Raw genomic sequence first — 27236 nt, 5'->3', positions numbered from 1 at the left:
ATATAATATTTAACTACTTAATTTTATTTCACAGGTCACAAAAAATTGTGCTTTCCAAATGACAATGACATGATAGCTACTGAGCATAAATGTCAGAGAAAGAAATTAAAAGGAAATAAGGAGACTGCAAACAGGTGTTACAAACCAGAAGAGAATCATAAGCAATATGAGAGTGCAACAGATCAGTTTGTGAATCTTTGGGGAAATGAAGTGAAAAATATTTTGGATAAAACATGGTATCTGCACATAGGCTAAGACAGTACAGAAAGTCCCAGTTCAATACTATGAGACAGTACAGTTCAACACTCTGAGAGAGTAGAGGTGTTCCAGTCAGCAGCTGGAATCAGAACCTTGTGAGTGTTTACAGTGCATGACCTGGTTGGTATTGGCTAATTAAGAATAATCCTTAAGGATTAAAAACATAATAATTTTTACTGGTGTTTCAAGAAGTTCATAATAAGTGGACTTGAGGGAACAACTGAAGATCATTTGTCTGACAGAAGAAAATAAGCTTTTACTGTAGAAGAGGCATCATGAATATGTAACCTTATTATCACAGTATTAGTTTTTTAGTCTAATGAAGAAAAATAGAACTGTAAGCATTTCAGCATATGCTTGAGTCACTTGGACTTCATTGATTTAAAATGTGTCTCTTAAAAATAAATTACTTTATTTGTTGAGAAATACATTTCCTTCCTATGGTGTCTGGAAGATAATAGCTTTTATGCACAGTGCAATATTTTAAACATGAACAATTCTGAAGGGAGCTCAGCCTCCCAGTCAATCTGCCTAGCCTGTCAGTGAATACATTTTCTATGCATCTTAACCTGTATACTCATGTGCAGGACATAAGGAAATGGTGCCACCTCGTCTTCTTCTAGAACATAGTCCAAGAAAGAAATCAGCAGCTATCGAAGGCAAGTTTGAGTTTTTTCTTCCTTTATTGGCTCCTACTCATTAATTTGACTCTCTGTTCTAATGGGTTTTGTTTATAAATATAATCTATGTTACAAAACTGATCAAATGATTAGGCCTGGGACATGAATGGTAAATTCATATTTGCATGACAAGACCTAAATATTCCTTATAGTAGTCCCACAGATGGCTCAAGAGATTTCCTGAGTGAAATAGATTACAGGATCAAGGCCCAATCTGTAAAATGCTTTGATGGTGTTCAGCCATAAGTTGCCGTCTAACCATAAACATAATCAACATTATCCTCTTAATATACTTTGGATTACTCTTTCAGCTATTGTTATTCAGTAATGTTTCTGTGTATTATCTGCAATAATGAACATAATATTTCTGGCTCTGCATTTATCAACTCTATTCCTATTGTTAAAACCACTGAAAGAAAAATACAAAGTCAGATCTTACCTTCAGAAGATTAAAGCATAACCCCTGCAATTTAATTATATTGTTTACAGTCTAATCATATCAGTAAAATAGTTGAAATATGCATTTTCATTTTAAAATGACTATGTCCGATGACTTAAAACTACTACTGCAATATACATTCTTGGTCTACACCATACAATTTAATAGTACAAAATACAAAAGTCTTTTCATGTAACTATATAGCAGTTTTCATATAATACTTCAGAGTCATTCAGTCACACCATGGCACTTGCTTATCTCTCTCATAGAGGTCTTAGTTCTATGTTATCCAGAAAGCAATTGCGATCTAAGAGAAAAAACAGATGGGATGGCAGCAGAATAAGTAAGAAGAGCTACAAGATTTGCCTGCATTTGGAAATGGAAAATGAGAACTAGACTTTGGCAGAACCTATGACTAAAACAAAGAGTTAAATTAATTAGATATTTCTGTAATGTGATTATTGTGAATCAGAACATTTGGATAAAAATAGTTACGTGACTTACTATCTCTTTTCCCAAAGTCTCTTTTACCTCAAATGAATATTTCTTTATAAACACATTGTTTAAAGGAGTAAAAATTGTGGTTATTGTGACACAATATAGTATATAAATAGATTTGCAGTCCTGCTTGTTTTAGGGAAATGTTTGAACCCTGCTTATCAGCAAAAAGAAATCCCTGCAACGTTAAACACTGTTATCCACCAATTAACCAGAATGGAAAAAAGACATAATAGGAAAAGACTGCTGCATTTGCTGAGTGATAAACTTAATCTTTAAACATAAGTGTTATACAACATGAACCAGCATCAAATTAACATTAAGTTCTTGATTTTCAAAATCATGAGAAGCATGCAATTATTGCAATTGCACATGGAAATTGCTGTTTATGACCAGTTACACATTTGTGTGTTTCATTAGCTCATTTATGCATGCAATTGAGGTAATTGTGAATGTAAATTAGACACCCATTTGGCAAACAAATTGGGGGGGGGGGGGCAGATTATCTGCTCAGAATCATACAACTAAATTCCCGTTAAGGCTCAAGGCCAGTCACTAGGATAGAATACTGTTCATGCAAGAGTTTTGGAGGAAATGAAGAAGGCAGAATTACTTGCAAAATGCTGCTGTAAAAAGCTGTTATATTGCTCTATTGTGTGGCTTCAATATATGAGAAAATATGCCACAGTGCCTTGAGGAACTCTAAACCCTGAAGCTTTATTTCAGCCCTGGGGAAAATAATTAAGTAATTTATGGGAATATCTAGCACAATGTCAGAAGGGAAAAAGAGGAGTAGGCAGAGAAATGTAAATCTCTGAAATAGTTGAAGAGACATCTGTCTGTGACTTCTTAATGCTTACATACCTTTAAGACTGGTCCATCACTAAATATCACTGATCAGATGAAGGGACAGATTGAAACAAAAGATTCTTCTGATCATAAATATAGTTGAAGATAGTATACTAAGTTCTCAGAATAGGGATCAAGTGCAGGCATTCATTAATCAAGAAATGTACTTTATATAACATGGAAGTTCTGGGCCAGCCCTTGATAGAAGCAACCAGCTCTGGAAAAAGGTAAAAAGGTAAAAAAAAAATGGTTGTCACACAGAAAATTTATGATATCAATTGCTTTAGACCCTAGGCTTTCCAACTCAGTGCTATTCAGACACTAGATACAAAACCATGCAGTTGGTAAAGGCTGAAAAGATTTTACTCTTTTTCTAGATTGACTTGTTTTCGTTATTGCCCTGTTTTTCCGCTGCCTGCTTAGGTAATCTTGGACCATTCTTGATTTCTGATAAGGTGAAAATAGTGGCAGTATATGGGCAAGATGTCTCTAACATTTTTAGATGATTTGATACTTTCGAATAGAAAGCTTTTCCTGGATAGTATCCAATGCTCAGTAGAAACTATGCTCTGCTGAATTCGTGAGGTCTTAGAAAAACAGTATATTGCGATTATGAATTAAATCTCAACCTTTCTTTCCTTGCATTGCCATTTTCTCTTAATTCACCTCCACAGTAAAACTTTCAGAAAAATGGTGATTATGTAAGACAATCTCAATCTGTACACTATATTCTAGCAGTATGCAATAAATTGCATGGAAGTGTGTGTATGTGAATTGAACTTTTCAGATATCTCCAGGTCGGAAAGCAAAATGCTTTGTACTCATCTGGTCAGAAGGGAAAAGAACACATCATTGCTCTCCTATTTCATGGTGGTTTGGCTCTTTTCAAAAAGCACTGCTGTCTTGAAATCTTACATTCAAAGTTCAATGAAGAGTTTGAAATTTCATGTCACCAACAGAAGAGAATAACAAAACAAAACAAAAGATTCTGTAACAATAAACAAGAGAAATAGGGAAAGGGAATTTGTGAAGAGAAAGACATTGATACATAACTTCTACTTGTGTTCCAAGCTTGGAAACCTTGTTTGGCAAACCATGAAGTAAAATAACTCATTTTAAATTCTTTATCTTATCTTTTTCTGGAGCTTTCACAAGGACTTGGAAGCAGAGCTCTCAGCTTGGCTGACACTCTAATGCTGCCATCTAGGGAGGACGCTGGTGCTGGCTGTAATTTGAACAGATCTATTCTCCATGGCTATCTGAACTTGGACTTTAATATGCTTCTTCTTTGATGGTAGTCTTCTCCACCTCTTTTAACTCTAGCTTTGTTGTATTTTGTTATCCACTGACATCCTAAAACTGCTCTGCAGTGTACATTGATTCTCTGAGTCTCTCTCTCAGGTCTTGACTTTTTTGCTCAGCTCACAAAGCTTTTAGCATCCTCCATTTCCCCATTCACCTGAGAAGGACTCTCCTTTTGGATAGTCCTCCCATGTTACACGGGGTAATCTCTCAGGAAGATGTTGCAGCTATACAAGAAATGTCAAAACTAAGCTCAGAGGCTTAGTTAGTTATTAGGAAGGCTTCATATTAATTGTTCCAGAATAGCATGTCTTTGCTTTCTCACAAGATCATAGCATCTTTGTGAGAAGCCTGTATCAAAATCCTTCTCTCGATTACATATGATCTCAAACAGACAGGATGTTTTGTACCACTTTGAAGTATCACAAAAAACCTTTAAACAGTATTGTATTTGAGTATGATTTGCAGGTTATATTGTCCTAGAAATCTGTGCTTGTATCTTTGAGTGGGAGAGCATTTATCACAGAAGAGTCATCAACATAAGCGTTTTGATCTGTTAATGGATTGTGATGGGCTCTGAAATATCCCCCTCCTTTGACTGACGTATACCGGCTGGTTTTTGCCATCTTGCTGGTATGTGTGATATTAAATGAGGTTAAAAAAAAAAATTTAAAAAAAAATAAAATCTCTGTAATGTCTTCAGAGGATCTCTGAGGGGAAAAAAAATTTTCTCTAGATCACTGTTTGAATCCTCTAATTACAGATTTTGCAGAATGCAATAAAGTGAGTTGCTGTGAAATATATTTAACTTCTTCAAAAACTCCTGCGGAGGCTAAATTGGCATTGAAATAGAAATTTACATCTATCTTTGTTGCTGTATAGAATGTACACTATATGACTATCTTAAGAAAAATTTCTAGTCTGTACCTCAGTTCATGAATATAACATTAGGGGATATAACCAAGAGTATCTAAATTACTAAAGCCAACACAAATTTTGACAAAGCTCCCTTGATGTATAGAAGTGTATAAATCTTGTACAAATCAATCTGCTTCTGTACCGTCTGTCAATGGCTGCCTTCTTTTCTGTACACAGATTGTTCTATAAAAAACTTTTTTTCTTTTGTGCTATAAAATCAATTACCCTTAGAAAAATCCTTCAAGTGAAAGACTGTGATTCAAGATACAACAGAAACCTTTCAAAAATGCAGAATTTTGACATTTTCTCAAAATTTGGAACATTTTTAATAATACTGACATCATTTGTGGATGAAAATCCATTTTCTGATACATTTTAATCCAAGGGAGAATTAAAAGAAATAAGAAAAATGTTTCTGTCAGGAATACCATCATAAAATGGGCTAGGTTTTAATCTAGTTTTTTAGAAGAAGTAGTTTAAGTAGCTTTAACAAGGTACTGTATGTACAGCATAAACCCAAGATTTTTTGAGAACTATGTGTCCTACATCTCCATGAGTCTGTACTGAAGACAGTAAAATCTTTTAAATAATATGCACAAAGTTTCAAAGTGAGTTATTTAATGATTTAAATTAGACTTTTAAGCAGTAAACTCTAATGATTTAGCTATGGTGAAAAAAGTCTAAATCTTCACTGTTTCAGAAAGCTCTTGACATTTTACTTAATGACATGGGGCTCTTCTGTACTACTTTTATTCTAGCATAAGACAGAAAAAATTAAACAGACATTGGGAAAGAAGCCTACTAGAATGTAGAAAAATTATGTACAAAGATATGTATATTTTGATTAGACATATTACTACATTTTCTCAGTAGTAGTAGTAGTAGTAGTAGCAATAATAATCATAACCCAATTTTACAATACTAAATTATGCATTTAAAAATAAATATTCAGCAAAATCTGAAATAACCAAACTAAATAACGCTGAAGATTATTGTAACTTTTATAAATGATTTTTAACTGTTACAGAAAAGCAATAATCTTTTGCATATGTTACACCTGCAAATGGAAAATACTTACTTGGTTTAAGATTCTCTGGGCTTTCAGAGGCAGAAATCCCGTTTCTTTGGAAAGAGAAGGGAAATCCTCACCGAAGAAGTCCTGTATAGCCTCATCATCCCATTTTCCTAAAGCTCAGACATCTTAGCTCAAAAGCATGCCCCATAAAAAGCGCCATCAAAACTCTTTCCAGCACTGGTAACACAATTGGTGCTGCTGTTGATTCATGTTGCCTAGTAGGAATGTCAGTCACAAGAAGGGAGAAAGCTAACCCTGCTGCCTTAGCTGTGCTGTCTCAGCCCTCGGGGAAGGTTGTACCATAAAAAGCCAGTGTTCCCCTGGGAACTTAATTCTTAATCATAATCATATTTGCATCATATTTGCCATTGACCATTGTCCAATGGAGTTTCTATTGCTGGTCTTGTCATGGAAGTTGGCATGCCCTCTCTTTTTTCTCTTTGGCATGCATAGTCTGGCTTCATTACACTGGTATTTGTACTCCTTTGCTCCCCACTGTGCTGCTTAGTGAGGGCAACATATGGCCCCATGCTATTAAGAAACAATTCTGGTGCTTAATTCAACAGGGTCATGAATAAGGAGCCTATAATCACTACACGAAGAAATGAGGAACACTTAGGTGGGTCACATGGAAGCACTAGGAATTTCAAGCACAATGTTGCTATCACATGCTTTCTGCAGACCTCAAAAATATCTCCATAAGCAATCTTCAAAGCTGCCAAATAGTGTTTCAGATTGGGTTTTGAAAACAGTGAAGCAGTTTCAAAAAGCAAAATCAGGCTGGAGAGATTGCTTAGGACTTCAGGGTGTACTATGTCTCCAATGACCTGTGTGCCCCATTAGTCTTGCACTTGCTCAATATGAGAACAAATTGTATTGCATTACTCCGCTAAAACAAAATGGTGCAGTTTAAATAGAACTTTGCAAAAAATGCACTTAATTTTGGCCTAAGCACTCACCTGTAAGTTAGAGAGAATACGTGAAAGTGTGTTTGTGTGCGTGCACATGCACGTGTATGTGTGTTTGTGTGTGAAAAGAGGCAATTCTAAGAACTTTAGGGTAATACTATTTAGATTTCTTTGGTCTTTCTTGACTTTTCAGTAGCTAGCTGAGAAAAGACAGAATTATTTCTTACAGAGAAAATAACTGGACCAACAGGGACACTCTTACCCCAGAAAAGGATTTTTTCAGAGACAGCTGAGGTCAATTTTTACTTGAATTTTAGATTTAATTTTGAAAGTATAAGCTTCCATTACATCCTAAAATAAGCAGAAATATTTCCCTGCATTTTTTTTTAATTCCTCCGAAATGTTTGTAACCCTAAAGGGTCTTTATTTTGTGAATGTGTGTGAAATTGTTTAGAATCAAAAGTGCAACTGACCAGTCATTGCCAGCCACCACCCTAAGCAACATGCAAAGGGGAAAGAAATATCATCAAAACCTGAAAGGTAATAAGTTATTTTAATATTTAAAAGGTATCCAGCTCCCACGGAAATCAATACCAAAACTTTCATTGAGTTCAGCAGGGAAAGTATTTCATTAAAACGAAGAACAACCATAATATCTTCAAAATTAATAAGGAAATACATTTTTTAAAATACAACTTGGGTTTTTTTGGAAAGGCCTTTTAAAATTATGCTGGTGACAGCTTAAGGTGTACAGAAATGCTTGCAAAAAAATTGAATGAAGTTACTGCATTGTCTGAATCATAGTTTCTCAGGAAAAGCTAAATTAATGTTTGTCTTGTTCTGTTTTGTATGTAAGTATACATGTATCTCTGCTTCTCCTCATTTCTGCCAGGACCAGAATCAGTAGGCAAGAAAAGCTGTTGTAGTATTTCACAAACCCAGGCAATATCCAAAGTCTCTCACCAGAGCTTTTCTCCTGAGATTTCCTGACAACAGGGTTTTAGATAAATGCAGATAAGCCTTGTATAAGTATCTGAACTTTTTTATCTGAACCAAAACATCTCCAAACTTCAGACATTCAGTCCAACTAGTTAGATTATGTTATGCTCTCCACCAGGAGGTACCAGTGCCTGTATTTTGCTGCCCTCCTTACCTGCTTCTCAGAGGGGATGGGGTGAGCTGACAAGTCCTTCTGGAGTCAGTGTCACCGTAAGCACATGGAGTATTTGGAGCACCATGGAGAAGAAACTCTTGGAGCACCTTCTTCTTCCAGTTCCCGGACAGCATTCCCATGACACTATGCCCAGTAACTCACATGCATTCCTAAATTTAGCTTCCACTCAGCACTGGCACAGTAGGACACTGGTCTTACCAGGCCTGTTTTCAAGTGCTGCATTGTTAGCATGTTTCTGTTATCTCCCGTTCCCCTGTTGTCCAAGAATTAGTTGACATCTCATGAGAATAACAGAAAGACATTGTCAAAGCTGGTAAAGGCAATTCAGATCAAAATACCTCTTGCTTGGTCTCTGTTGAATCTTATTTCGATTTCCACCGATGTCCTCAGTTCTGCAACACTTATTGAGAAATAAGTAATTCCGTCTCAGATGTTTCTTTGCTTTAGGGCTGTTCTCTTTGCTCCAGTCACTTCTCAAGAAAACTATTCTGTGCTGCTTCTTTTTTTCCCCCCAGGAAATTTTTTTTACCTGAATTTCTCATTCAGTAGTACATCACTGCTTTAATTCATACTTCTTGTGCTCACTGGTTTCCTCCTTGTACTACATAAAGCTTCACTTCTGCATAGAGCCTACAGAAAAAACTTAACTAAACGCAAAGTCCATTGCTTGTCTTATTGACTGATTCTGTCATCTTGTACTCTGCCATCTGCATATATCCCTCTTTCAAGCTTGTAAAGGCATTGAAGGATTTTGAAGGTGAGGTCTTTTTGTATGTATCTCTCTTACACCCTGTACATAAAGATGTAGTTCAGGACTAGTGATCCTGATGAAAAAATAGCATTAATTACAGTATCAAAAAACAGTAAGAATAACAATAGATTTTTCAATAGTCAATTGCACTTGAATTCCACGTTGTAATCAACACTGAAGCATCAAAACCACCTTGTGTTTCCTTGTGTAACCTACCATTTATGCATATTATGATCCCTCTTTATGCAGCTGATCCATGGACATTTGTAGTCCTGCTACTGTTCCTAGCTAAAAAAAATAAATACTTTCAATTAACAGATGGGGTTCATATTTTACAGTGCAAAAGACCTGCCTAAGTTCCTATTTAATTATTTGCTCTGCCTCTTAATTTAGCTGTGTACATATCTGGAGAAAACCCGCTGCATTTACTGCTTTAGAAATGACATTTTTTGCTGGTGTTAAATATACACTTAATATGCAACAATCTAAATGTGAGCTACTCAAATTGAGAGGAAATAAATTTATTCAAGAAATGGGATTGCTTCCTTAAATCATAAATAGCTCTTTCCATAATACCCATCTACCAAGTCCTTCATTCTCATTTAGATAAACTTTTGTCAGTAGTAGCTGTAAGGGACATCAATCGGGCTGCAGCTGAGATGTGAATGGAAGCCCTGTGACTGTTTTTCTCAGACTTGACCAAGAGTGCTTATCTTGCATTGGGCAGTGCTAATGGGAAAATAGGGGTCACGGTCCTTTAATACCTCTATGTACTCATCCTCTGGAAAATTCATAATGAATATAGATGTCTCTAGGCTCCCTGGACACTCTGAATATTGCAACTTGAGAGCTTGACGGAAGAAAATTATGTCAGTGGAATTAATTGGTGGAATGACTTAGCAATAAGAACTCTGCAGCCAGGGATGTAGTCCTCTTGTGCTTTAGACTACTTGCAATAAAAGTTCCTGCTAGCTCACATACATCCTCCACACAAAGCTCCACTTCTCAAAGCTCCATTTCTCAACTCATGGCTCTGAAGACACATACAGCTCTGAACCTTGTTATGAAACTTGGAGCAGATTTTGTGTGGCTTAGCTGGGCCTCAGAAGCATGCAATATGCCACACATTCACAGGCAGAAATGCATCTCTGATTAAAGAGAATCTTGTTGGTTGCAAGAACCTTGGGCTTACAAATTATTTCTGTGCATCACCTAGCACCAGAAGTATAAGGAAGAAAAAAAAAATCTAACTGGAAGAGTGGAGATGTTAACATCTCCAGCAGAACTGAAATGGAATTGACAGAAGTACCAGCAGCATTTCAGTCTCTAATTGCTAGGAGTAAAGGCTAGTGGAAGGAAGACAGTTAGAAGGAATCTTTTTTCCCGACAGTAACCGATAGACTTGATATGTTTAAGTTTCAGTTAAATCAGGCAGAGTAAGCAAACAATTAAACCACATTTCAGAAATTAGAAGAGTTGTATGTTGCACGTGGAAGTGAAACACTGAAAAGTCATAGGTGGCACAGGAAAGTGGAGCTGTGGCACCGTTTGTGTGTAATCTGAGGCTGAAGAGTCTTCCATTTTGAGGCGGCAGCTGCAGTCCCTAGCATGAGTCTCTGGAACAGCATGTCAAAGAGAGAGAGAGACTCCTGGGAACCCTGGAGATAGACGATAACAAGAATATTAAAAACATTCAAGAAAATGAAGCTCCAAAGAAGGTTGTGGAGGATGAGCACTACTCTGATGCTCTACACGTGCTTAAGAAACCTGGGTATCATAAAGCACACTCACGGTACAAAGGAATTTGTAGCTTGAAGTCCAGTATGCTCAGGGTTTCAGCAGGGAGAATTAAGCACGCAAAACACTGGGAGAAACATTCTGTAAAACAAATGTAAGGATTTTCTGCTTCATTTTGTCAAGAAGATAACAAGGGAAATACATTGAATGAATCTGTTTAAAACAAAAAAGAACTGGAACACGTCAAGATGATGCTTAACATTAAACACTATTGTCAGAAAATCAGCAGAAGTATGGTTTGGGGAGACCCTGAGTATTAGTAAATATATTGCCTCCACGATAGGCAAAATAACTTTATTTATGAAACCACCATGGACAGACTGTGGAATTTATGTACTCTATGAAAATAGTATTTTTTCTGTCAAACATACACATATCTTGTTTTGGTTTAGAAAGCATGCTGTGCAGTATTTAAATTAATTTTTTTTCATTCCTTGTTTGTATATATTTTTCCATGCAGAAGAAAAGTCTATTGTGGTAGCTAGAGAAGTGAAAAATAAGTTTCTTCATTTTTTCTTTATCTTCATGTTAATTTATGCAAAGGATAACAGCATATTTGCTTCTTGGATCTGCTGGCTTCAGACAATATTCCTATACCTTAAATATTTTTAAGAAAAGACAAGACTCTCGCTTAAAGGCTTATGGTCCTGTGTTGCTGCTGTTTTGCATGGTAATAAAATGGTTTCTTATCCACATTCATAACAGTAAAACATCACAAAAAGAAAACTATAGTTCCACTAACTATATCAATAACCAAAGCCATGCAACACAAACTGAAGGTAACAAATTTGGCTTTTTGTGGATGAGCAGATTAAAAAAACATTTAGATTAACTATTCTCATACTCTTGTATTCTTACCCATCAAAATAGAGATTCATTTCCCAAAGGAAAAATAAGAATTATAGCTTCCTCATTTCCTCTACTGAACCCTTAATTTTCTAATTAATAACATTCATAGAATAAGTAATTAAATTGTTGTAGCTTTTTGTAAAAAAGCAAAAAACATTATCCTTATTTCTACTGTTGTTCAATTAATTGACAAAATAGAGGCAGATGCTTTTAAAAGAGCAAGTCATGTTCTTTCGTAGATGATGCTTTAACTGCAATTCTCCATGAATAACAGAAGTCCTGTAATGACAGTTTCAAATGTTCAATTTATAAAAAGTGTTATATATGCAGGCTTTTCATGGCATTCTGCACTTATTCCCAAGTACCACTTGCAAGTTCTGCTGCCATTCAGTCAGATATTATAAAAGAAGCAGAACAGGTGCACGGCTACTGAATCACCACAATAAACTCTTAGTTGCACCAGGTTAATGGGCATAATTTCTTGAATTAGTACTTACTTAAGTAATTATCTGGTGTACATACTGGTTCCAGTTCTATCCTTAGCACCACATTCATTCTCTGAGTAGTAAGCTGTATTTCTGAGCTGCTGATAGTAAACTCCTAAATAAGTGACCTATTGCAGTTGGTCAAGGATTCCCACCCCAAATATGCATACATACATATATACGTGTGTGTGTATATTTATGTATAACTAGCTATGTAAAAGTAGTCAGCTGAACTTCTATTTCCTTTTTAGAGAGAAAAGAGGAAAAGAAAAAGACTGATGTAAAGAGCGCTAGGACTGAAACTAAGAAGAAAGGTATGGTTTGGAAATGGTTCTTATTGGCCTCATTCAGCTTTTGCTCCCGCTCCTGGCTCAAATCCTGCTGGTTTTTTGTTAATCCTATGCTTCAGGCTCTGTATTGGCCTTCTCTTAGTTGCTTAGTCACTATTTGCATGTTACCGCTTTTTCAGTATCTGATATCTGGTGTGTTCAGTGTGTGATATTTTCCAAACTCTTACTGACAAATAAAACTCCTATTTGGTGGCCATCGATGGGCTTGTTAAACAATGTAATGCAGTCCCTATGTATAGCAGAACATAGCGATGCTGCCATACACAACATTCACGGGAGATATCACATGGTTCCTGGTACATCACTTTCTGAAGGTGGGGTAATTTATTTATTTTATAGAATCACAACCAAAACTTGCTGTGACCAAACTGCAAAGTCTCGATATCCATCTCAATAACATTTTGGATCATTCATTCCCAGGAGGCATCTAAAATCCACTAAGGTCTTGCTTTCATGGGAAAATATTTATGTCATTCATTATTTATTAATGAACTCATTGCTACTGGAGCTTAAGCTAAAAGGTACCGCATTCATACACTGATGATTTTCGCCTAGCTTTTGATGAATTATTAAGGGTCCAAATCATCCATAGTTGATGCATAGTGATTAATTTTCATTTTCAGCTGATTGCTCTGTGGCTAGTTGGGTGCAAGTGCTATAAGGGAATAATCTGAACTAAACTCCCAAATAAGTCACATTTTTTTCAGCATGTGCCCACCAGGACTTGGCTGACTGCATATTTGAGTGTATGATTCAGAGTTCTAGCATATCAAATTACTTTCTTTAATTAAATCTTAGAAAAAGAAGGAAAAAAAGAGAAAGTTCATGAGAAGACAGCTGTCCCCGAAATTAAAAAAGCAGGTAAGAAATTGAAGTCTGTGTTTCTCTGCAGTAGATGTTTGACTATTTAGTGTAAGCACTTTCAGGTTTTAAGTATTTGAGATGATAGGGATGGACGTAATTCATCATCACTTAAGAATCCAAGATGGAGATATATACGTATATACATATCACATTGTATTTATATATGTATGTAATGTGTTTCCATTATATTTTTTAATATATAGTATTTTATGTATATTATATATATGCATATATGAATGTATATCTATAAAATACATATAATTTTCAATTTGTGATCTGGGGATTTTTACAGAAACATTAGAGACACTGCTTTCTGTTATACGCTAAAACAATCAAGAGCATAAGTATTTTCAAGGGTGCATGGCATGGAAAAACTGGATGGAGTGCACATATTTTTGCATTAATTATTTCACAAATTCAATTCCTTTAAAGTAATAAATAGAAACATCAACATATTAAACCATTTAATGTGGTTGAAAATAGATAGTTATCATTCTGAGGCTTTATCCATGCCCAGAAAATAATTTTTTAACAAGTTAAAAATAAAGTTAGTGAATATCCTGAACCTAATATATTGTGTTTCATGTTTTTCATCATAAAAAGACAAATTTTTCAATAAGATCAGAAATCAACATTTGGGTCTTGTCTACACTAGAATTGTAACTTTTCTTTCCTGTTATTTTAGTAAATTTGCAATTTGTTTAATGCACAAATGCAAACATATCTCCAGTAAGTGACACAGTCTGTAAAACTGTTTCATTAAAACCAAGTCTCATGAAAATCAAGGAGAAACAAAATGGTCAGGCTAGTGGTTTCGTCATTGTCTTAATACTTAGAAACACTGGTTCTACTTGCTGCTTTGTCAGACACTTTCTATATAACCTTCTAAAAGTCACCAAGCACTCAGATGAACCTTTCTGTATACTAGACTAATGCCTAAAATCATGGATAAAGTTCTAAAATAGGATTAAAAGATTCAGAGCTATAGTTATTATGGCCTCAAGGCAAGCCTTGTGCTCTGTTATCTAGTTATTCAAATCTGTTAAATTTTATCAAAAGCTGAAAGGATATATATCCCGTTGTTTACTAACATTGTGGATTACATATGCAAATTTCAATATGCAACTGGTTGCTTTACCGTTGAGTCGTACATGGTCTACACAAGCTTTCCTATTCATGTGTTTATAGATGGGAAGAAAAATGTTAATTCATGTTTGGTACAATATAAAAATATAGAAAATGATACAGACTACTTTGGCATACTATGCTGGTAGCCCCATATTTAAATATGCTTTAGTCTTTTCTAGTAGGGAGTGGCACACTGCAGAAGGGATGGGGATGAAAGGGAATACTCTTTCCAAGTTGCATATTTAAATTTATAAACACAGATTTAAAAAGAAAATAAGCTGACAATTCAAATATCTTTTCTAATTTTATTCTGGTTCTAAGCTTGTATTTCACTTGAGAATACAGAATTGTAAAAGATTACATTTTATGGCAGAGCTGCAGCATAAAGTTATTAATATGTTCATCTTTACAAGCTGTTGCTAAATCCAGTGAGTCATCCTACCAATGCTAGAAAGACACAAATTAGACAAACTGAGACATCCGCACATTTCTGTCCCTTTTATTAGCTCTGTAGGTTGCTGCATTTTGAGGAGTTTACTAGCCTTTGTATAAAAGGATGGTAATCCATAATATATTCTAGCTACACATGTTGCTGTTATTCCTCATTCAGCTTGCTCTTTGAATGCATGTGTACTTTCTAGCTTTGACTGGCAGCACCTATTGTTATTCCTAAAAGGTTTTAAGCCTGAAATAATTGCCACATTTGATCAACAGAATAGTAGTACATAGCCTAGTTTTGAAATGAGGCACCTCAATGTCTGATAGTATTTACATGCTTTGGGCAGACACAGCAAATGAACCTCAAAGCACCTGAATCAGCAGCGTAGATAAGCATCCAAAAGCAAGACTGTAGGAACAGCTTCCAATTTTCTTACCTTTTCCCATTAAAAGGCTAGGCAGAGGCCACCGCATTAAAAATAAACTCCTCGCCCTGGTTTTCAAATCCTCACGTTACCTCTGGCTGCCTCTGATTTTGTGTCTCATTTTGCTTCCCCCCAACCTTTGCAATCCCTGAATCTGAGGTGCGTGCAGGGCACGGTGCCTCCTGCTCCTTCTGCCAGGAGCTGGCTCCCCGGCACCCCGGTCCCACCTCTGCTCCTCACCCTCGCGTACCTCCTCCCAGAAGACTGACCTCTGACAGAAGGCCCATTAACCAGGCTTTCCCCACAGAGGAATGGTGGTGTGTACAGGCTGTCAGGCACGAGAAAGAGAGAGAGAGGAGGAGATGCTCCGTAAGCACTAGGTGATAAAAACATCTCTAAAATAATTCTCTGAAAATAGCACTTGCCTCTATTCCTCTCCATCTCTCTTCTTCTAACAAGGAATCCTCGTGATTGCAAATACTCAATATTTTTGCTGATTAATTTTTTAGATTAGCCCTTTTGTCCAGGAAACACTTTTATCTCTAGTGTTACCAGAATGGAGGTTTTTACTGCTCTCCATTAACTGCATTCCTTTGATATATTTGTTTATTTGCATGCCAGCTCATCTGTCTCCATTCCTCTCTGCCTCCATTCCTCTCTCCTCTCTCTCTCCCTCTTTCTGCTGCTGCAGAGGAGTAAGAGTCATCTAATATGAAATGTTCTCAGTCTTTAGTACAGAGTGAACTGAATGATTCTTAATTAGCTTTTAAAAATGCATTGTAGATAAAACCACATTAATCCTCTGACCTTCAGCTCGTACAAAAACATTGTGTTAATTGTCCTGAAAAATAGATAATTCCATTGTTACAAACTCAGAGGTCTTGCTTAAACAAACATAATTGTCAGACACAAGGGTCTGGCACAGTCACACATCAAAACATTTTACAAAAATCTGTCCAGCGCTACTCTGGGTAAAGAAGCAGCTGCATCTCCAAATCTGCGTGAAGAGACTTGCCGAGCCTCGGCACAGACAAGCCTTTGCCAGGGTCTCCCAAAGCTCCCAGTGGTTGGGATGCATCAGTTCAGAGGGGTCTAGCCTCCCATCCGACTGAGAAAGGGGACCCTCTATCTCTTAAAGCATTGGTGCCCAGCCCTACATGAAAATGAATGTGCAGAGATTGAGGTTTTCAGGTACTCATAGTTTGCTTGCAGAGTGTTTCCTGACAGTCCCTTTCTCAGACTCTCAACAGTCTGGAGCTTCTCTGCTCCTTCTTGTATTGGCTTTCCTAAAAATTCATGATGTTCACACGCAGCATTTGTCTTTAAGTTCGATTGCTGCAAACGCCTTTCCCACTTTGTTTTGGTTCTCACAACAAATATCATGGGTAATAAATAAGCTTATAAAGCAATGAAAATGCCAGCCTGGATCATCACACCATTTCCTAACTAAAGCTCTGCTCAGCTGTCATTGACGATCATGCCTTCCTGTTATTGCTGAGTAATTTCAAATAATAATGATAACAAAAATATCTAGGTCTTGTGCTGCATTTTTTGATAGTAAATCTTAGAACCACTTTAGAAGGATAGTCAGTGCTTTTTCCTCCAGTTTCCACACAGGGAAATTCAGGTATAGACATATCACCAAGACCAATTGTCCACTGGGCTTAAAATAGATATCTTCTGAATGCCAAATCAATGCTAGCTGGATTAAAGATCCCAAACTTTTATACACTTTCATTATTTCCATAATGAAAAAACAAGGACACCAACCAACGTAAATGATGTTTAGGAAGAAAATGTTTTTGCTTAAAAACATAAAGCCTGATCAGCTGAACAAATGTTAAAGAATCCCTCTGACCCTCAGTGGCAAATGTTTTAAGGGTGTTAAACCCTGGTACTTCCCTGAGCAGTTCTGCTTAGCAGAGATAAAGCAAGTGAAGGTCATGGTGTGCAGATCCACTCACCCTAGATCAGGGAGCATGATCTGACTTGTATATTGTTGTGTTGGTACATGCATGCTCCCAACAGAGCATCCAAGCCCTTACTAAGGACCATTGCAGTCCCTACCTAAATCAGGAAGCTAGATTTCAGTGGCTGCACAACCAGTGTTGTGGTCGCCTTTATCATAATATCATAGAATCATTTAGGTAAGAAAAGACCTTTAAGATCATCAAGTCCAACTGTTAACCTAGCACTGCAAAGTCCAACACTAAACCATGTCCCTAAGCGCCACATCTACACGCCTTTTAAACACCTCCAGGGATGGTGACTCAACCACTTCCATGGGCAGCCTGTTCCAATGATTGAAAACTGTTTAAGTAAACAAATTTTTCCTAATATAGACTCTAAACCTCTCCTGGTGCAACTTAAGGCCATTTCTTCTTGTTCTGTCACTTGTTACTTGGGAGAAGAGACCAACACCCACCTCACTACAACCTCCTTTCAGGTAGTTGTAGAGAGCGATAAGGTCTCCCCTCAGCCTCCTTTCCTCCAGGCTAAACAACCCCAGTTCCCTCAGCTGCTACTCATAAGACTTGTGCTCCAGACCCTTCACCAGCTTCGTGGCCTTTCTCTGGATGTGCTCCAGCACCTCAAAGTCCTTCTTGTAGTGAATGAACACAGTATTTAAGATGCAGCCTCACCAGTGCCGAGCACAGGGGAGACAATCACATCCCTACTCCTGCTGGCCACACTATTTCTGATACAAGCCAGGATGCTGTTGGCCTTCTTGGCCACCTGGGCACACTGTCAGCTCATATTCAGCCGGCTGTTGACCAACACCCCCAGGTCCTTTTCTGCCAGGCAGCTTTCCGGCCGCTCTTCCCCCCAGCCTGTAGCAATGCATGGGATTGTTGTGACCCAAGTTGTGACCTTTTTGAATTTCATACAGTTGGCCTTGGCCCATGGATCCAGCCTGTCCAGATGCCTCTGTGGAGCCTTCCTACCCTCAAGCAGATCAATGCACCCAACTTGGTGTCATCTGCAAACTTACTGAGGGTGCACTTGATCCCCTCATCCAGATCACTGATGAATATATGACTATGATAAAGATATATCTATGACACATGATACCGTGTCATATGTTTCACACCAGGCAGTGTTAGCAGAGGAGAGGAGTGGTGATGTCTCTAGCTACCAAAGTAAATCTTTGCCTCCTGAATAAGAGAAATCTCTGGGGGTTTAAAGTTACAAACACTGAGGTACAGTTTAATGATGTCACTGTAACAATCAAGCGAACGCGCTCTGCAGTAATGAAAAAATAAACTAAAAGTCAATTTTAGATGTAAAAATTGAAAACATTACCTTATGACTGCCACAGAATCAGGTACACCAGGTTATTCTTGCTACCTTGTGATACAGTAAGATCATGCAGCTGTGGGTAAAGTCTATGTTTAATCACCCTTTGGAGGAGGGATGTTATAGTACTGGGTAGGTAGAGCAGAGTGGAGGTGATCAGGCAAGAGCAAACAAGACCTACCAGGTCACAGTGATTTTTTGCATGGGTTGACCACAGATGCATTTTCACCAATGGTACTTTCTTTGCTTTAAAGGTCAGTCTTTGTAATTTGAGGGAAAAAAAAAAAAAGAAAAAAAAAAAGAAAAAAAAACCCAACCAAAAACAACCAACCAAAAAGCAAACAAACGACCACAATGATTTAATAGGAAATGGAGGCAAATGACCATTTTATGCACCAATAGTGTGTTCTTGGTTATTGTGTTCTGTGTAGACAGGAAGACAAATTCCTCTGATCATTTTTAAATTCATGGTCTGGACAACAAAAAATCCATTTAATTTTGTGAGTTCCTTGGTTCAACCATTACTCTTGCGTTCTTGATAGTAATCCTTCCATTACAATAAAAGAACAACTACTGACACCTGGTGGCTAATTATCTTTTTCCTTCATTCTATATGTCTGGGGTTTTTTTGTTGTTTGCTTTCAAATATGGCTATTTAAAGAGTTTGCTGATGAAATAATAAACCTATTACTTATTTCCCTATGCTCCTTATTCTACTGCTTTCGTGGATAGAAAGATGTTAGAATGTCATCCAAGCGTGACATCAGTCTCAGAAGAAACATTTTGGAATGACGGTACTTTAAGTACCACTAGAAAAGTAAAAATGAGTTAAAATATACCTTATGACATAAGTTTATACATAGAAAAAAACCCATGCTTGGCATACCCACTGATCTAGAGGAGTAGATGCACATCACACTCCCGAAATGCTTTGGGTGGATCCATCTGCAATGGATTGAACGCTTCATCTGGGATCCAAATGTTGATCCCAGATTTTTTTGGATGAACAAATGGGTTGTGCTTGCACACATTTGTAGAAAGACGTCTCTGTTGTCTCTCAAGAGGAGGGTTTAAACCTCCTCATTCTGCCCTGCCCACTCCCAGGCGTGTATTTCCAGCTAGGAAACTGAAGTGCTGACAGCTTTCAGCAGCCCAGCTTGGGCACTGCCATGTGTCTCATGTTCCCTAATGTGATAGATGTCAAACGGTAGATGTCAGCAGATGGGAGGCTGGTGGATGCTTTCAAAAGAACCCCGATGTCAGATCTGCAAGGGCCAGTGAGGTGTAGAGGCTGTCTCAATTTAGGCTGCTTACCATGGCAAAATGGAGTTGTGAAGCCAGACAAAGAGAGCCCAAGGCATTTTCTTAGAATCACAGAATGGTTTGGGTTGGAAAGGACCTCAAAGATCATCTAGTTCCAACCCCGCTGCCATGGGCAGGGACACCCTCCACTAGACCACGTTGCCCAAAGCCCCATCCAACCTGGCCTTGAACTGCCAGGGAGGGGGCAGCCACAACCTCTCTGGGCAACCTGTTCCAGTGCCTCACCACCCTCACAGTAAAGGATTTCCTCCTAATATCTAATCTATATCTACCCACTTTCAGTTTAAAGCCATTACTCCTTATCCTATCAGTGACTACATGTCCTTGTAAATAGTCCCTCTCCAGCTTTCCTGATGGCTCTCTTTAGGTACTGGAAGGCTGCTAAAAGGTCTCCCCAGAACCTTCTCTTCTCCAGGCTGAACAATCCCAACTCTCTCAGCCTGTCTTCATAGGTGAGGTGCTCCAGCCCTCTGATCAGCTTTGTGGCCCTCCTCTGGACTTGCTCCAACAGATCCATGTTCCCTATTCTACTGGGGCTCCCAGAGCTGAACACAGTATTCCAGGTGGGGTCTCACAAGAGCAGAGTAGAAGGGGAGAGTCACCTCTCTCAACCTGCTGGTCATGCTTCTTTTGATGCAGCCCAGGACATGGTTGGCTTTCTGGGCTGCAAGCGCACATTGCCAGCTCATGTTGAGCTTCTTGTCCACCAACACCCCCAAGTCCTTCTCCTCAGGACTGCTCTCAATCCATTCTCCACTCAACCTGTATATTTCTACTTGGGATTGCCCTGACTCATGTGCAGGACCTTGCACTTGGCCTTGATGAACTTCATGCGGTTCGCACAGGCCCACCTCTCCAGCCTGTCAAGGTCCCTCTGGATGGCATCCCTCCCTTCAGCGTGTCAACTGTACCACACAGCGTGGTGTCATCAGCAAACTTGCTGAGGGTGCACTCAATCCTACTGTCCATGTCGCTGACCTAGATGTTAAACAGCGCTGGTCCTCATAGTGACCTCTGAGGAATGCCATTTGTCACTGGTCTCCACTTCCCCAGTCACCATTTTGAAAGTGGCTGGTCACATACAGAAAACAAAACATGTTTATTCATGAATTTTCTTGTGGCTTATTAGACAAAGTGTGAGGAAAAGGTAAAAAACTTCAGTGGTGAGGAACTGGGGTGCACATATAGGTGGTATTGTGCATCTTGGATTGGCCAGGTCTGTTTTCAGAGTGGCTGCTACAACAGGTAGAAGGTAGGAGTTTTGAGGCGTAGAACCCTGCCTGACTGTTCCTTTGCTTAATATTTTTTTAATGAAAAAAAGGCACTGTAGGGAATTGACCATGGCCAGCAGCTGAAAACCACACAGCTGCTTACTCACTCCCCACCCACCAACAGGAGCAGGGAGAGAATAGAAAGAGCAAAAGTGAGAAAACTCGTGGATCAAGACAAAGACAGCTTGATAAGTGAAAGAAGGAGGAAGAAAACAAGTGAGGCAATGGCAATCACTCACCATCTCCCACAGCATACCAATGCCCAGCCATTCTCTGAGCAATGGCCACCCTGGAAAAAAACCCTCCCCCCTGTTCTTCCTCTACCCCCAGTTTTTATTTCTGAGAATGACATTATATGGTAGGGAATATCCCTTTGGTGAATTTGGGTCAGCTGTCCCAGCTGTGTCCCTTCCCAAATTCTTCCCAGCTTGGTGGTAGCAGGCAGAGTGGGGAAAAGAAGAAAGCCTCCTTGCTGTACAAGCCCTGTTCAGCAATAACCAAAATGCTGGTGTGGTATCAATGTTTGAGCCACAAATCCAAAACACAGTACCATACAGGCTGCTATGAAGAAAATTAACTCCACCCCAGCCAGACCCAGTGCAGGCACCTATAACTCGTGTTTATTTGCAGCTAGGTTTAGAGAGATTAGGAAGAAAGACAAATGTAAAAATTAAGTAACAGAAATAATAAGCAATGAGTTGCCTAGTGATTCCTCATGCAGACAAAATGAATGTATAAAACAATAATTGAGGGAGAAGCGTGTGTTATGAGTTGAGAGCAAATTTAGGAATAAATTATGTTAAAGCACACAGACATAAGAAGGAGGATCAAGTTATGGACCTAGAACTGTGTGATCCTTCTCTAGGGTATTACTTATCAATATTCTCTTGAGAGCTTTCTCTACTAGACTGTTCACCCTCTTGTAAGTTTCTGCAGGGGCCATGACTTGGCTTGCTGTGTGTTTGTACAACCCTTAGCAAAGACCCTGGCTCTGGTCTCATCTTAACCACAATTTTAATTCTTAATATCATTATATGAATCAATGCCCATACACCAAAGCCTATAAAAAACATTTAGTTTTCCCAGCTTGCTGACTGGATCTTCAGGTTTCATCTCCTGTACTACTGGCTGATTCATTCCTGACTAATAACTTGCTCATGACACTATTATGCATGTCAGGCCCATCCTGATTTCTTCTTTCCTACTCCTCCTCTCCTGGATCCTATTCATAACTCACCTGCTGTTTCCTGACATTTTTGCATTAGTAGAGGCTTCTGCTTTCTGCCATAAGCTATGCACCCAGCCCCTCAGTACTGGTTGTATTTACTAATCTGTAGAAATGCTGGATTAGGATTCCTGCACTGATGTTATTCACTCTTCTTTCTCTGACACAGACAGGGTTTAGTGGCGTCTCTTGACTTTGTTTACAATTTCCTGTTTGTGGGTCTTTGTTCAACAAAATCACAGAAAGTGGAGATGGAAATGACCTACTAGGTCATCTAATCCTTCCCTCTGGCAATGCAGGATAATTCCTTACAGAATATCTTCAAGAGTTTTATCCAGTTTAGGTTTAAGTGTCTGAAGTAACTAGGCCTCCATCAATTCCCACAGAAGATTATTCTACAACCTAATAGATCTCACAGTTAAGAGGTATTTCTTTCCAGTCTGCCTAAATTTTCCCTTGCTTAATTTTATCCCATTACTCAGAGTTATATTCTCTTGTGACACCCAAATATAGTCTCTCTAACCTCAGGGCCCAATTCCCTGCTGCCTCGTGTGTTACGTTGCCACTTACATTTACATCTGGAAAGTAGCTTTAAAACTGACAAGGTGAATGGCAAGTTGAGGTTGATATTTTTTCATACAGCCATGAAATTAATAACCTTGCAATAGGGAATGCAGGCCATGGCCACACATCACCTGTGTACAAGGCACTGGAGAGACTAGAACTTTCACGTCAGTAAGGTGTCTAAATTGGAGAAAGAACAGAAAAAAGTCACTCAAGTTATTTACAAACTAAGGATATTCTTCACAGAGAGGAATAAAGTATTCTATTCATCTCTTCGGAAAGAGGTGACTGTGTTACTGCTGATACTAAGTACCTTCACAGAAAAAAAGATTCTGGCTACTACAGCTCCCTTTAATCTAGTAGGAAAAGTTTAACAAGAATGAATAACTGGGAGCTGAAGCTAACGGAATCCGGACTGAAAATGAGGTACATGTTCTTAACCCTAAGAGTGATAAACTACCACAGCATAGGGTGGATATTGCTTTCCCTGATGTCTGCAGAAGATGATTGTTTGTCTAATGGAAGATACGCATCAGCTGAAAAGGTGCCTAGTTGAAATATAGGAGTCTCTGACAACAAAGTGTCAGACTAGAAAACCTGATGGTGTGTTCTAGCCTTGAACATTACGGAACTATATCCTCAGAGATACACATGATAAGCTAAAAGAGAATGCAGTGGAGAGTCAGTGCAGGAATGCATCTGGAGACAACTGTCTTGTAGGTTTATTGGAAATTCCTTCCTGCATTATTTTTATAAGCCTTTATAAGCTGAACACATGACTGGTAGTCATCCTCTAAGTATTCAGTCTTCCGTGGAGAATAAGAGAGACTGGTTTTCTAATTGATATTTCCAGAAATCATCAAGAGACAGATATGACTATTTAGCAAAAATGAAATTGTATCCCTCCAAACATATTAAAAAAAGGGAAAAAAAAGGAAAAAAAAAAAAGAAATGGGGTCATAGTGAGGGACAAGGCAAAAAATCCAGCAGAGATGCAAACACAACATAAAAGCAATTCCCATGGTCTCTATGTGACTGGCTGTTAACTTTCCTACGCTGAAAGTTTCAAAGCACTCAATGGACTTTGAATTCTATGCTCCATCATCAGCAGTGAGTGACAACATAATTTCAAAGATATTTAGATACCTAAAGATGTAGTATGGCACCTGGTGGGATTTACAAGTACGTCAAAGTAAGCAAGGCACACAACTCTCATTGATTTTCCATGAGAGCTGAGCTCCTAAACACCTCTCCCACTTTTGAAAAAAGTACAGAGGCTGCAAGGTCACTGGTGTTTCTGAAAATATTGCGCCTTGTTGCTTATTGAAAGAGTTCTTCAGCTGGGAGTGGTAACATTATTTATACCAAGACGAAACACATGTCCTTCTAGGGCATGGTTAGGGTTCAGTGTTCAAGGGCTAGAAATGAAGTGAAATGCAAAGAGATAAAGAGTTAGAAAGAAGTTTTTCCTGCCTTCCCCTTGTCTCTCCCTCACCTCACAGTAACAACTGGCTCAACATAAGACTGACTTTCCGTTGTGACTGATGGGGCAACTCTGAGGTGGAAGACTGACCTCTTTCATTTAGTATGAAATTGGCTTTAGAGGAAGGTGTGCCTCCCTTCCCATCCTTGCCCACCTCCATGTGCTGTGCAAAAAAACCTCTAGAAGACAAGAAGATGAATACTCACTGTCTGAGGTGCCTGCTCAGTCCATGAAATGTTAGCAGCAGGTGAATAAGCTTTAAGTACCTTTCAGTGGCCCCTTTGCTAACTATTGTGAGTTGGGCGCTTTTGAGGTTATGCTGAGTATTGCTCAGCCCAGACCTGTTCCATTGTGTCTGTTCTTTTCCATCTTTGACTGCACAGAGCAAGGAGTGGTGTGAGGAAGGCAAATGTTGAATGATGGTGGTAAGATCTGGTTGGCAAAGAACTAGAAATGTCAAGCCTTTAATAAATACTGAGAAAAGGGAGGAGGCTTAGGCTTGTACTATGAACTCACTTTTTGATGAGCTGGCAAGAGAAACTTCCTTGAGCAAAGCAGAGGAGTCATTTTAGTGTCTGACAGTCAATCTCTTCTGACACTGCGTCAGTCTTGTAAAGAAACTTTTGGGGAAATGTGATCCCAGAAATAATCAAGCTTGAAGGTGATACATATCTAATCTAAAGACCACACAGGTAACCAAATAATCAGTTTTCCTTTGGACTTTCAGATATGTAGAATGAAGTACCTATGCTGTGCAAGCAGCTGGGTGCCATAGCTTTAATTAAAGAATCTAATTTATTGCATCAAACTTGTTTATGTTGGTCTGGGGATTAATGTAATGTTTGTTTTTCCAGTCACATACAGAAATAACAGGATTAGAATATGCTTATGCCTCAAACAATGTGAAGTTAATCTTTTTAATGAAGGATAACTGTTCTGTGCCCTCGAAAATAAGATGTACATCTGAGTCAGCAGGCCTGATATTTAGGATAATTATTCTATGTGAAACATCCCTGTACAGACACATCAGGCAGGTTGCAATGACATACCTATGCAGTGTTATCTGTTTTCTGCTGTGACTCAAAGGATAAGTTGAAGGCTTGACCCACAGCCAAACGAAGTCAGTAGGAATCTTCATAGTTTTGCATCAGGCTGATTTTCTTTCCTTTCTTTTGCTTTACACTTAAAAGGGAAAAGTAAATTTTCCCTTGACCTTGAAATGAAGTTTTAAAAGCTTTTACTAAGTTTTAATGAACTCATAAAGACTTTCATGTCACTTATTTGAAAGTATAATTCAGTCTCTTGGATGCCTTTACCCTAGAAAGGTTCATAGACCAGAGATATTCCTGACTTATAATAGGGAATCCTTTACACTTTACTCTTAGTTACAATTGTTTAACTTTTCAGTAAATGTTCCCAATGGCCATGCTTGTTCTCTTGATCTGTTTTTCAAGAAGTAGAGCCAACTTTGTGGCTTTTCTATACATAACTCCAAGAGACTAAGTCGGCTGAAGTATTATTGAATGATTAGGATAATAGAATGGGCAGATCTTCTTAAGCGGAAGAGCCATGCATAGCTGTGGTTATAAGTGCATTGATTTTTAGCTTGATTCTGCATGTGGTTTCTTTCTTATAGATTTTGCTTCACTTACGAGAGTGTAATTAGAGTAGCGTGTCATCTATAAAGATGAACGGATGGGCATTACATTCTTCAAGATCTCCGTTTTCACAGACTGAGAAAACTGACTGCATCTATGTTCAGAAATACAAAAAATATTTTCATCCTTGTGATACTGTCTACAGATGCCATCTGTACATCCATCTATCTAACAGAAAGAGAGAAATTGAAATGTGTGGAAAAGTACAGAAAGAGCTATCACAAGAATAGATAGCATACATACACTTAACAAAGCCTGTTCTCACTGTAAAAAAAATCTTCCTGTGAATAATTCCAAAAGTATTGGTCCTGTGCTTTCTTAAGAAAAATGTAGAGAGATTATATCCCCCATGCTGTTTCAAGAAAAAGTTTTCAAGTTGGCTGAGAGAGTTGGGATTGTTCAGCCTGGACAAAAGGCGGCTCCGGGGAGATCTAATTGCAGCCTTCCAGTACCTGAAGGGGCCTGCAGGAAAGATGGTGAGGGACTGTTTATCAGGGAGTGTAGTGACAGGACAAGGGGTAATGGGTTTAAGCTGAAGGAGGGTCGATTTAGATTAGATGTTAGAAAGAAATTCTTCTCTGTGAGGGTGGTGAGGCACTGGAACAGGTTGCCCAGAGAAGCTGTGGCTGCCCCCTCCCTGGAAGTGTTCAAGGCCAGGTTGGATGGGGCTTTGGGCAACGTGGTCTAGTGGAGGGTGTCCCTGCCCATGGCAGCGGGGTTGGAACTAGATAGTCTCTGAGGTTCCTTCCAACTCAAACCATTCTATGATTCTATGAAAAAATGCTGAAGAAAATTTTCAGCGGTCATATTTGCACTAATTCAAATGACAGTTTATTCCAGGAAAAGATCTGATTCTTAAATTTTAGGAATTAATGTTATTACCTGCATTGGCTACACAAAAAAAGCATTACCTTTTCCCTAAATGACTGCAGCTTGTGAAATTAACTGCACTTACAGCTTCCTGTGTGTGGATGACTGATCTCACATCGTGCTCCAGAGTTTTGCTTTTTTAATCCATTCCTGATGAATGCAGAAGGCAATGGAACATGTTTCCACCTGCTCTGCAGTGGGGGAGACTGAATCCATTTCAGTAATTACAAAGTAAAAGGAGAAATCACTAATTAGTAGAACCATGAATCACTGGTACAGTTGAAATTGTCCATTCCCAAAGTGCAGGCTGTTTCTTACTACAAGTGTAGCTGAATCACTTGTTTGCTCACATCCCTC

At 38.5% G+C, this 27236-nt stretch overlaps 1 protein-coding gene and 1 long non-coding RNA gene across 2 annotated transcripts in view; one reads left to right on the top strand and one right to left on the bottom strand.

Annotated features, from left to right (window-relative positions):
• The window catches only part of TRDN (triadin), a 236761-nt gene that overhangs the window by 100736 nt on the left and 108789 nt on the right, over nucleotides 1-27236 (top strand). Inside the window, exons 13-15 of the mRNA XM_075749995.1 lie at nucleotides 846-917; nucleotides 12235-12297; nucleotides 13132-13194. Of these exons, the coding sequence (XP_075606110.1) occupies nucleotides 846-917; nucleotides 12235-12297; nucleotides 13132-13194 (198 nt within the window). The remainder of the gene's footprint in view (nucleotides 1-845; nucleotides 918-12234; nucleotides 12298-13131; nucleotides 13195-27236) is intronic.
• Nucleotides 928-8227, bottom strand: LOC142600986 (uncharacterized). The gene is made up of 3 exons (XR_012834522.1): nucleotides 8081-8227; nucleotides 6023-7460; nucleotides 928-1684 (listed from the first exon to the last, which is right to left on the bottom strand). It is a non-coding gene; the product is annotated as an uncharacterized LOC142600986 (long non-coding RNA).

This window comes from Balearica regulorum, chromosome 3 (assembly GCF_011004875.1).
Source record: "Balearica regulorum gibbericeps isolate bBalReg1 chromosome 3, bBalReg1.pri, whole genome shotgun sequence".
In the NCBI taxonomy this organism is placed as follows: Eukaryota; Metazoa; Chordata; class Aves; order Gruiformes; family Gruidae; genus Balearica; species Balearica regulorum.
This window is presented reverse-complemented; position numbering and strand designations above follow the sequence as displayed.